The sequence below is a fragment of the Lynx rufus genome, unplaced genomic scaffold (assembly GCF_022079265.1).
Source record: "Lynx rufus isolate CCGP_SWC_20201006 ecotype Redwood Valley unplaced genomic scaffold, mLynRuf1.p SCAF_7, whole genome shotgun sequence".
NCBI classification, from domain to species: domain Eukaryota; kingdom Metazoa; phylum Chordata; class Mammalia; order Carnivora; family Felidae; genus Lynx; species Lynx rufus.
The window spans coordinates 141,536,141-141,547,793 of NW_025814889.1; the positions used below are offsets into that span (position 1 = coordinate 141,536,141).

General features: G+C 67.9%; 1 protein-coding gene across 1 annotated transcript; it reads left to right on the forward strand.

The window, feature by feature from the left end:
* Positions 1-285: 285 nt before the first annotated feature.
* PANX2 (pannexin 2) lies at positions 286-6,866 on the forward strand. Its single transcript, XM_047066192.1, has 3 exons — positions 286-511; positions 4,538-5,995; positions 6,523-6,866. Exons 1-3 carry the CDS (start codon positions 286-288, stop codon positions 6,864-6,866), a joined length of 2,028 nt encoding a protein of 675 aa, XP_046922148.1.
* The last annotated feature ends 4,787 nt before the right edge of the window (positions 6,867-11,653 follow it).

An 11,653-nucleotide genomic window follows, 5' to 3' on the forward strand; every position in this document is an offset into this window, starting at 1 on the left:
CGCAGGTAAACAGCCCCCTCCCCGCGGTGGGAGCGGGGCCCCGGCCCCAGCCAGGGACAGCGGCCGCCGCCCCCGCCGGAGGGACGCGCCAGGCCCGGCCGGGGCTGCAGCCGAGGCGGGGGCGGCGGGGGCGCGGGCGGCCGGACCCCTGCCCGCGGGGGCGGCCGAGCGCCCCCCACCGCCGCGCCGGCCCGGCGCCCGCCCCCGCCGCGCCCCCCGCCCCGCCGCCCCGCGCCCCCCGCCCCGCCGCCCCGCCCGCGCCCCCGGGCCGCGCCCCCGCCCCCCATGCACCACCTCCTGCAGCAGTCGGCGGACATGGCGACCGCGCTGCTGGCCGGGGAGAAGCTGCGCGAGCTGATCCTGCCGGGCGCGCAGGACGACAAGGCGGGCGCGCTCGCCGCGCTGCTGCTGCAGCTCAAGCTGGAGCTGCCCTTCGACCGCGTGGTCACCATCGGCACCGTGCTGGTCCCCATCCTGCTCGTCACCCTGGTCTTCACCAAGAACTTCGCAGGTGAGGCTGGGGGCGCGCCCCGAGTCCCCGCCCCGGCGGCCCGCCGCCGGCCACCCGCTCGGGCCCGGGCTGGGGCTGGGGCTGGGGCTGGGGCTGGGGGGCCTCCCAGCGCGCCCCCGAAGGCCGCCCCCCTCCTCCCCGTATCGTCGCCCCTGTGTCGCCAGGCGCCCGGGGCTGCCTGCGAGACCCCCACCCCCCGCCTCGGATGCATTGTTCCCACTCTCCGTGCGCGCCCCGCCAGCAGCGGGTGGACCCGTCCGGGACCCGGTGGTCTCAGGCGTAAATGAGGCTCGGGGTCTGGCAGGCGAGCCCGGGAGGGGGAGTGGGCAGGCTCTGAGCGGAGGAGGAGTGGAGAGAAGGACAGCTGATGCCAAAGGCCGGCAGAGCGCCCGCGCGGCAGGCGGAGTGCGGGGGGTCGGGCTCGCCGCGAGGGTCCCTGAGAAGCGGGCGGCTTCCGGCCGGCGGCGGGGAGAGGCCTTGGTCCGGGCGCCGCGAGCCCGCGAAGGGACGCCGCGGAGGTCCGGGAGGCTGGGCCGAGCACCCTGCTGGCGGGCAGTGGACCCTCCTGGCCAAGCCGGAGGCGGGGAGCCTGTGAGGCCGGTGCAGGTGGAAGACGGGGCTCGACAGGGGCAGAGACGGGAACCAGCACAGGGGGAGTCCGAGATGTCGAGGCCGCAAGTGGCTGTCAGGGGGGCACCAGGAAGACCCTGGTTGAGGTGGGTTGAGGAGTGGGAGGAGGCACGGAGCCGGGGGGGGGGGGGGGGGAGGCGGTGAGGAGGAGGAGAGTGGTGGGCAGTGCCCTGGCCCTCCCTAAGGAGCCGGTCGGCCAGGCGGAGGCTGCTGGCGGGCTGGAGGCAGGGAGTGGCGCCCCCCCCACCCAGATCTGGCTGGCGATGGGTCCAGGGGGGCCCCTCGGCATTCCACTGGCCATGCTCGAGGGCCAGAGGTGCCGGCCCAAGGCAGAGGGGGTGGGGGCTCCTGTGCACCCCTCCAGGAGGGACATGTGACCCTGTCCCCTGAGTGACATTGGCAGACCTTCTTGCACTCTGCATTGGTTCTGCCCCAAAGGGCTCGCTTTTTAGCGGTCCTCATGACCTGGGAACTTCAGACCTGAGTGGAGTACGTGCCCAGACACTCAGACACGCCCAGGACAGGACATTCCCTCGGGGACGGGAGGCTCCACGCGCTCAGACACAGGTGTGACCCACAAGTGTCACTCAGGGCACATGTGGATGTGTTCCGTTTCTAACGCTACTGGATCAAATATGCACAAACTTGGTGATTCAAAACAACAGAACAGCTGTCACAGTCTGGGGACCCCAGGTGCAAAATCCAGGTGTGGGCGGGGCCTGGCTCCCAGAGGCTCCGGGGAGGGTCCCTCCTGTCTCTCCAGTTTCTGCGGCTTCCTCACCCGGTCTCTGCTTCCATTTTCACAAGGGCATCTCCTCCCTGGGCGTCTGGGTCCAAATTCCTCTTTTTTACGAGGACTCCAGTCATCGGGTTGGGGCCACCCTACTCCAGTGTGATCTGATCTCGATCACATCTGCAAAGACCCTATTTCCAAACAAGGTCAGATTCACAGGTACCAGAGGTCGGGACTTGGAACATCTTTTCGGGGGACACGATTCTGTCCCCTACAGATGTGCACAGTGGGGCAGTGGCAGGACTGTCATCCTCAGGTGACTCTCCTGTCTCCTCCATTCTGAGGTTCTGTGAGTCCAGCTCACCCCGTGTGGAGCCTCAGTGCCCCTCTGCATCCAGCCAGGCTTGGGCTGCTGGCGTTTCCCAAGTCCATCCTTCATCCCTGGTCCGGGGGGCGCCCTGAGCCTTCCTGTGCCGGCCTGCCCCTCCACATTGACCTACATTTGCACACTGACATGCATGCGTCCACCTGGGCCCCTGAGCATGGACAAGGCAGGCCTTGTGAGCCTGGCCCCCTGTGACCTGGCATGCCCTGTGGAACACGCCTGGCCTTGGGGGTCCAGGGCTGCCCCAGGATAGTGTGTCCCAGATCACGGAACGAAGCAGGGCTGGCACCAGCTGATCAAGTGTTCTCTCTTGCGTCGCTGAGATGCGTTGCTCCAGCGGTCGCTCCCCTCGCCTGGACTAAGGTTCGAGGCAGGACAGTGGCTTTGTCGTAGTCTGAAGTGACCCATCTCCTGGTGCTTCACACAGAGCTTAGAAGCACCCACGTCCCCTCCCCCTCCCCAGGCCCAAGGACAGTGGGGCGCAGGAAACAGCGCCCTGCAGGCAGGAACCACATGTCCACAGGGTGAACTTCCAGGAGAGACCCTGCGACGACACATGGGGATGGGCTGGGGCAGGACTGCAAGAGGGACATGAGGTCAGAGGCTCTGGAGGCCCCTCTGCCCAGCCCCCGCCCCGGACAGGAGCACACTTGGGGACCCCGTCCCCCCAGCACCATATCAGCATCCATCTGTGAAGGTGTCAGCCCAGGGGCAAGGGTCCAGCATGCGCCCTGTGGCGGCCAGAAGGATCCACGACCCGCCTGCTGGGAGCTGGCTGGGGGCATGGGCCTCCAACACTCCCCCGCCGACCCTGCCCAGGGCGGATGCCCGGTGCCTGGGTCCTCGCTGCGTGAGGGTCCCCCTGGAGCAGGGTTTGCCCATCGGGGACACGACAGTAAACATTGTGGCACCACCCAGCGTGGTGAGGCGCTGATGCGGTGGCACCGGCCTCCTGGCCTAGAACCTGGCACATCCCCAGGGTGGGGGGCAGCGGGCAGCAGGAAGACCCCATGGCTCCCGGCCAGGGTTGCTGCGAGCAGCCCCCCCCCACACACACACCGGCACCGACCCCTGAGCAGTGGACAGAGGGGCCAGATGGGCAGACAGCCTCAAGGGAAGCCGGGTTCCTCAGACGTTATACGGGGTCCGCGCAGGGGAACCGACAACTGCTTTTTCTTGAAGTGGCCCCACGTGACCTGGGTGTGCCACTGTAGCCTGGAGGCGTGCAGGTGTCCCCAGAGTGTGTGCCCTTTTCCAAAAGAAAAGAAGGCAAGCGCTTTGCCCCTCCCAGGACTGGTGAGCCTGAGGTCCCGGGGGGTGGGGGGGGGGGCTGCTGAATGGTCTCGGGGGAGGGGTGCCACACATGTCAGGGGCCAAGTCTCCCTGGGAGGACGTGGGGGCCACGAGCCAGGGCCGGGGGTAGGATCTTGGCAGCACTGGAGGAAGGCCGCTGACCCACTCTGCATGGTGAGAGGGGTCCAGCTGGCCCGACGGCAGAGTGGCCGGGTCCTTCAGCGGCCATGAGCCTGGGGAGCCAGTGCTGCAGACGGCACCGAGCCTGCCAGGTGGGGGCGCCCTGCAGCACCAGACGCATTCTTTTGCTGTGGTTTTTGTGCCCGTCATCACCAGGGAGGGAAAACAAAGCCCAGGGATGGCCACTTTTCCCGCAGTTCGGGCGGCATCCACTGTTCCTGGTGGCAGACACTGCGGTCCTGCTGGTGAGGCTTCGTGTCAGGTTCCAGGTCCCTGCCCTTGCCCACCTAGCGTCTGGGATTCCCAGGTCTGCCGTTCTCCGGGACAATGGGTCTTGGACGGGCACCCCTCACCCCTGCACAGCAGGCAGGGCCCACATCTATAAGTGCCCCTGGCCAGGTGGGACCTGCCCCGGCCATCTGCCCTCTTAAAGATGAAGCCGCGGGCAGTGCAGGGCCAGGGGTCTAACTCTGCCGCCGGAAAAGGGCCCTGGGCCGAGGGGCCTGTCCTGCTGCCCTCTGGGATTGGGTTTCCCCCGGTGCACACAGAGACTCTTTGGATACGGAGAGGGACCTGAGGTTTGAAGTGCAGGTCAGTCGCGGGTGGGGGCTGGGGCTGGCAGAGCTGTACCCACCCCCCCCCACCCTGTGCCACAGCCAACTGCTGGGGGGTGGGGGTGGGGGGGAACCTGGGTGAGACCTCCGTGCCCAGGGCTGGTCGTAAGGGATGGAGCATCTCCTGGGCCCCGGAGCCTTTCTGTGTGGGGAACAGCAGGCCCCAGCCCGAGTCTCCTGTCTGCCCCCAGAGGAACCCATTTACTGCTACACGCCGCACAACTTCACTCGCGACCAGGCGCTGTACGCTCGCGGCTACTGCTGGACGGAGCTGCGGGACGCGCTGCCCGGCGTGGACGCCAGCCTGTGGCCGTCGCTGTTTGAGCACAAGCTGCTGCCCTACTCGCTGCTGGCCTTCGCGGCCATCATGTACGTCCCCGCGCTGGGCTGGGAGTTCCTGGCCTCCACCCGCCTCACCTCGGAGCTCAACTTCCTGCTGCAGGAGATCGACAACTGCTACCACCGCGCCGCCGAGGGCCGCGCCCCCAAGATCGAGAAGCAGATCCAGTCCAAGGGGCCCGGCATCACGGAGCGCGAGAGGCGCGAGATCATCGAGAACGCCGAGAAGGAGAAGAGCCCGGAGCAGAACCTGTTCGAGAAGTACCTGGAGCGCCGCGGCCGCAGCAACTTCCTGGCCAAGCTGTACCTGGCGCGGCACCTGCTGATCCTGCTGCTCAGCGTGGCGCCCATCTCCTACTTGTGCACCTACTACGCCACGCAGAAGCAGAACGAGTTCACGTGCGCGCTGGGCGCGTCCCCGGACGGGCCGGCAGGGGGCGCGGCGGCGGGGGCGGCCGCCGTGCGCGTCAGCTGCAAGCTGCCGTCCGTGCAGCTGCAGCGCATCGTGGCGGGCGTGGACATCGTGCTGCTGTGCGCCATGAACCTCATCATCCTCGTCAACCTCATCCACCTCTTCATCTTCCGCAAGAGCAACTTCATCTTCGACAAGCTGCACAAGGTGGGCATCAAGACGCGCCGGCAGTGGCGCCGCTCGCAGTTCTGCGACATCAACATCCTGGCCATGTTCTGCAACGAGAACCGCGACCACATCAAGTCGCTCAACCGGCTGGACTTCATCACCAACGAGAGCGACCTCATGTACGACAACGTGGTGCGGCAGCTGCTGGCCGCGCTGGCCCAGTCCAACCACGACGCCACGCCCACCGTGCGCGACGCGGGCGTGCAGACCGTCGACCCCAGCGCCAACCCCGCCGAGCCCGAGGGCTCCGCCGAGCCGCCCGTGGTCAAGCGGCCGCGCAAGAAGATGAAGTGGATCCCCACCAGCAACCCGCTGCCCCAGCCCTTCAAGGAGCCGCTGGCCATCATGCGCGTGGAGAACAGCAAGGCCGAGAAGCCCAAGCCCGTGCGCCGCAAGACGGCCACCGACACGCTCATCGCGCCGCTGCTGGACGCGGGGGCGCGCGCCGCGCACCACTACAAGGGCGGCGGGGGCGACGCGGGGCCCGCCCCCGACAAGAAGCATGCGCGCCACTTTTCCCTGGACGTGCACCCCTACATCCTGGGCACCAAGAAGGCCAAGCCCGAGGCCGTGCCCGCCGCCGCCCTGCCCGCCTCCCGGAGCCAGGAAGGGGGTTTCCTGTCCCAGGCGGAGGAGTGCGCGCTCGGCTTGGCCGCAGCCCCCACCAAAGGTAGGCAGCCGGGCACCCCGGGCCCCGGGGAAGGCAGCCCCCCCGCGCGCCGTCCTCCCGGAACCGTGTGAAAGGCGCTGAGGAGCCGGCTGGGTGCGCGAAGCTGGTGGGCGGCTGGGGGGGAGGGGGAGGGGGGGCAGCCTCCAACCCGAGGGGACATTGCAGGCGGGCCCTGCCGGGCCCCCGTGAAGCAGATAGGAGAGCCCCAGGGGGATAGGACAGTAGGGTCACTCCGGCTCCAGAGAAGGGTCTGGAAATGGGCACTGCCGCTCCCGAGGCCGCGGGAGATTGAGCCCAGACAGGCTGGGTGGGAGGTGGTGGCGCAGAGGGGGTCGGCCTGGCCCCGCCTGGCTAAGGAGGCTGAAAGAGAGAGAATCAAGCCCTCGCGGGGCACGGGGGGGGGGGGGGGGGGGCTTAAGCCACAGCCCGCCCTCCCACGGCCAGCCTGCCTGCCGCGGTGGGTCTGCCCCGGTGGAGAGAGGGGTGGCCCGAGGGTGTGACGTGCCTGTGTTCCTGGCTGTTGGCAGACGCTCCGCTCCCCGAGAAGGAAATCCTGTACCCCGCAGAGCCAGCCCGCGCCACGCTTCCTCCCGGGGGCCCGTTTCACGTCTGCTCGCCCCCCGCAGCCCCCGCCACAGCTCCTCTGTCGCCAGCCAGCCTGGGCAAGCCCGACCCCCTGGCTATCCTGAGCCGCAACGCCACGCACCCGCTGCTGCACATCAGCACGCTGTACGAAGCCCGGGAAGAGGAGGACGGGGGCCCCCGGGCTCCCCCGGACGTGGGCAGCCTCATCGCCATCCCCCCGCCCCAGCAGATGCTCATCGCCACCTTTGACGAGCCCAGGACAGTAGTGAGCACTGTGGAGTTCTGAGGGGCAGGGCTGCCCGGCCGCCACAGAGCAGCGCATGGCCCGGCAGTGCCGCTGACCGCAGCCCCGAGTGGGTGTGGCCCCTCTGCTTTGCCCCCCAACCGCCCGCACCTCCTGGCCTCCTGTCCGCATGCCACGGGGCCCGGCACCTTGCCCACCCGGCCCCCGAGGCAGCACCGCCGGGGTGCCGGCCGGGCCAGGGGCTGGCCTCGACCCCAGCGGAGCCCCCGGCCGGCAAGGCCTGGAGCCGCCTTCCCCCTCCCCCCGCAGCAGGCGCTCAGCTGTGAGATTGAAGAGTGTATTTTTTTAGTCCATTTTGTCTTGGGTCCGGGATGCCGGCCCTGAGGGGCCAGGCTGTGGCAGGACGCCTCTGGTCCTGAGCCTGGAAGGAGGCTGGGGGTGAGCACGCCACCAGGCCTAGCCGTGCCCGAGGGGCCACGCTCAGGTTTCCCCGCTGCAGGGACCAGGAGCCCCGGGGCGGGAGGTGCCGGGGCCCACCCTCCATCAGATCAACATATGCACTTTCTCCTCGTACCCCGACATACCCGTACTTTATTTTACTATGATTACTGTAACTACCGAGTGTACGTATTATCAGGACACAGGACGGCGTGTGCGTGGGCGCGTGAGCGAGAGGGCGAGGGCGCCAGCGTGCAAGTGGATGTGTGCGTGAGTGGGCACGAGCGGGCGGGCGCCAGCGCGAACGCACGGGCGTGTGACTGGGCACGGGGCTGAGACGGTGTGGACGCCAGCGTGCAAGGGAAGGAGTCCAACGCAATAACCACGTCCCCCCACCCAGGCCACCAGCCCCCCACCCGAGGGCCCACGCTGCTTCCCGTGGGCACCCAGGGCTGGCGCTCGGAGGGTCTGTCCCTATTACCTCAGCCACGGTGACAACGTGACAGTATTAACAAGGTAGCACCGAGCATATCAATAAATATTATTCTGATACCGCCCGAGTCCCGTGTGGTCCGTCTGCAGGAGGCCTGTGCTCTGAGCTTCCTGCGTCAGGGCGCCTCTGCTCACCGCGGTCACGGGAGGCCGTGGGAGGTGCCCCGCTGCCCTCCAGGTCACCTTGGGGGCTCTACCGCACCCACAGTCAAGCGTTTATCACTTGTGGTTGACAGGTCGTGGCCTCTAACATGCCCGCCCTCTGCGCCATGGGGTGACTCAGGTGAGCCCTGCCCCGTCGGGGCTCGCAGACGCAGCAAAGACAAAGGCATGAGCCCCCAGGAAGCTGTCCCCTCCATCGGATGCTTGGGGGGCAGGGGCCTGTTGGGTACACTCAGGGGAGCAGGGAGAGCCGAGGACACTTTCCGGAAGAGGCACCCTTGATGTGGTCTGGGGGTGCTCATGATATTACAGGGACCCGGGACAGGGCACCTTCAACACTGGGCCCGGGACTCAGCTGGGGCTGAGGGCAGTCCCATGGGTCCACCTTGCGGCCACACGCCCTCCAGTCCATGGCTGATGACCCCGAGAATCTGAACAGGGGCTCCTTGGAGGCAGCGAGCTGGGGCACCCAGACCAGCAAACTGTGGGCGCTAGGGCGGGCGGGTGCCGGCCTCACACGGTCAGGCTTGGCAGAGAGCAAGCGGGCCCGCTTGCTGTGCCACAAAGACCCGACTGGCCCGGCCCCCTGGGATCCCCTCGGCAGGCCTGTCCGTGGGGGGAGCCTGACCTTCCCCAGAGCTGGGTGATCGTTCAGAGACACAAGCAAAGGACTGCATCCCTCCAGTGACTTTGAACGCAAGTTTCACCATCACTCTGGTCTGGGGAGGCCAGCAGATCGGGGACAACTGCCATCGGAAAGACAGCTCATCACTCACAGGTCCCAAGGGGAGGGGGCACGCCGTGCCCAGGCTGGGGGCCACAGGGGGAAGCACCAGGCGGTCGGGAGGCAGAGCGGGAACGAGAGAGGGGGACTTTCCTGTGGGTGAGGCAGGTGCAGGCTTAGAACTGGCTCGTGTGAGTCACGTCCGCGGGCCCCGGGGTTCCCCTAGTTGTCGGGCACCCGCCCCGGGTGGTGGGGGCAGGTGACAGAGAGTGTGGGAGTCCCACAGAGGGGGTGCTGGGCCGACTCGGGATTGGCCGGTTTGCACACGGGAGTTTGTTGTCTCTAGGAATTAGCCAGCCCGGGGAGGAGTCGGCACAGCCCGGTGTCAGAACACGAGGCAACGAAAAGGCATCATTAATACACCCTGTCCCCAGAGAGCACCCCCCCTCACCTGAGCCACGACACTCCTCCCGGCCGGGCATCCCAGGCCGTGAAGCCCACCGCCCCTCGGGTTGGCACCCACTGTTTCCATGTGTCCAGGGAAGAGACCCTGTGTCCCCGTAGGACGTGAGCAGCCCAGCCGGTCCTACAAGGTGGGACCGGCCCCTGGCCCCTCGGCAGTGCCCCCCTTGGCCCCCCCGCCATCAACCGGCCCCGTGACCCTGGGCGGGGTGGCTGTGTCCACCTGGGGCACTCAAGTCGTGCTGGCCTCAGGCAGCTGCTTTGGCCACAGCGTCCCTGCCGTTTCGTGAGTGGAGCTGGAGTCCCCAACCCTCCAAGGCCACGCTCACCTCCCCACCGCCGCCCGTCCACATGCAGAGCTCAGCCGGGCCCCGCTTGGCTCATCCTGCCCCGTGGCTCTGCTCAGAGTGGACTCAGAGTGGACGCGGCCCCAGGGCCCCGCAGAGGCGCGGCGAGTCTGCCTCACGCACCCTTCCTCCCGCCAGCGAACACAGGTACCGCTGGGTGAGGGACATCCGCACACACGCAGGTCCAGGCAGGGCTAGGGGCACCCCTGCTGGAGAGTCCCCCCGGTCCCACGGAGCCACCTCCATGTCTTGGGTGAGATGGCTCCGCCAGGCTGCCGGCCACCCGTCCCCTGGGCCGAGGCCGAGCAGGACACTTCAGACCCAGTCTCATCCAGAGGCCTGTCCTTGGAGTGTGACTGAGCCCCTGCCCTGGTTTGTTGGGGAAGAGGAGAGCCCCCGTCGTCATCCCACAGAAGCACACCTCTTAGCGCAGGTGCTGAGGGATGCCACCCGACCCGCTGAGGGCAGGGGGGCGCCCCACGGGCTCCAGTGTTCATCTGAAGCCCCATCTCCTCTCTCCTTCCCTCTGGCCAGGGCACTGTGGCAGGTGTGGGCAACCGTCCCCGGCTCAGAGGAGACGGCTCAGGAAAGACCTCGCGCTCCATCCCACACGCCCCAGACGGGCCACGCCAGCACCACGGGGGCATCTCAACCAGACTCACTCCAGACCCCGGGGAAGTGCCCCCACCCCTCAGCATACTGCCTGGCAAAACCCTGCTGCTCTCCTATGTGAAGATGGCCGAGGTGGTCGGGAGGGCAGACACGACCGGCCCCCAGGGGAGAACGATAGCTGGACACGAGCGCGCACCAGAGGCGCACGGGCCAGAGTGTCCTCCTTTAGGACAGAGGCCACCCGGAGGCCAGCTAGGCCCTTTGGGGACCAAGAAGCTGCAGGAGAGAAGTGTCAGCCCGGAGGCCCCACATGCAGTCTCTCGTATACAGAGCTCAGCCGGCAAACAGCCCAGCCTGCCGGCCAGCGCCCCAGCCGCGCACCAGGAGTGGCCGGGGGATTGCCTCCCACATCAGCTGGACCCCAGGAGAAACCCCCGCCAAAGAACGGGGGAGCTTGTGACCCCTACAAGCCACCAGTGCCAGAGCCGCTCAGAAGCCTGGGACTGCGGCCACCGCCTCTCTTCCTGGAACCTGAGGGGAATCCCGGTGCCGGTCTGGACTGGACTATCCCCTCACTCCCAAGCGGCTCCAGGCTGGGGGCGGGACAGCCTGCTCCAGGCAGGCACTACTGAGGCCCCCACTCCGGCCAGTGGCCCCAGAGAACGGCCTGTCCCAGGGCCCCGAAGTGCAGACATGTCTCCCTCTTCCTTTTCTAAAGGGCTTCCCTCCCTGCTGTTCACCAGCTTTCTGTGGAGACTGGAGTCCTGGCCCCAGGGCAGGGCCGGAATGTGAGGGCCCCTGAGTCAGGTCTAGGATGTCTAGGATGTGGGCACAAGCTCAGTGGAGCTGGCTGGGGGGGGGGGGGGGGGGGGAGGAGGGGAGGGGACAGGATGGGGGGACAGGATGGGGGTCCACGTATCCAGGATGGGGGAACAGGCAAGCCATCTCCACATCCACCGCCTGCAGGGTACCCAGCCCCAGAGCCCTGCTGCAAGGACGGAGGCGGAGGGCCCCGGCGAGGGCAGCAGCCCCCGGGGCCCCCACAGCCCCCCTCTCGCCGCAGCTCCAGCGCCCAGCAATGGGGGTCAGGGGTCGGGAGCGCTCCGCATGCGGAGAAGAGGGAGGGCCGGCTCAGGACGCCCCACTGCGGGTGGTCGTGGGCATTGAGAGTCCCCCTCCCACGCCCCACAGCCCACTTGGTCACATGGGGACGACGAGGGGCCGGAGACTTGGCGGTTGGAGCCCCTCCGCTGGCAGTGGGACGGGAGCTCCAGACGCACCAGGGTCCGCCTGTCCTGAGACCCTCCCCCTCCCCGTACAGACCTCCGGGGTTTGGGGTCCAGGTCTCAGCCTGGTCGGTCCCACCCTCCCAGGGGACCCAACCCACTAAGTCGAGGGATGGCCCGGTCGCCCGCGGGCGGGAGTCTCGGCACCCCCCAACCCAGGATGAGTCACGCGGGCGTGCTCCACAACCAGAGTTTTCTGCTCCTCGCATCTCACCAGGGGCTGCAAGCCTCTCCGTGGACATTACCCGTGGAAACATCATCCCTTTTCCAGACTGGGAGCTGCAGTCAGAGAATTTAAGAGTGCTC

What these genes read in the sequence shown, in the direction of transcription:
- PANX2 (XM_047066192.1), top strand. Translation starts at nt 286, where the DNA reads ATGCACCACCTCCTGCAGCAGTCGGCGGACATGGCGACCGCGCTGCTG. An exon ending in CTTCACCAAGAACTTCGCAG is followed by an intron (nt 512 to 4,537) that starts GTGAGGCTGGGG and finishes GTCTGCCCCCAG; the next exon opens with AGGAACCCATTTACTGCTAC. An exon ending in GGCCGCAGCCCCCACCAAAG is followed by an intron (nt 5,996 to 6,522) that starts GTAGGCAGCCGG and finishes GGCTGTTGGCAG; the next exon opens with ACGCTCCGCTCCCCGAGAAG.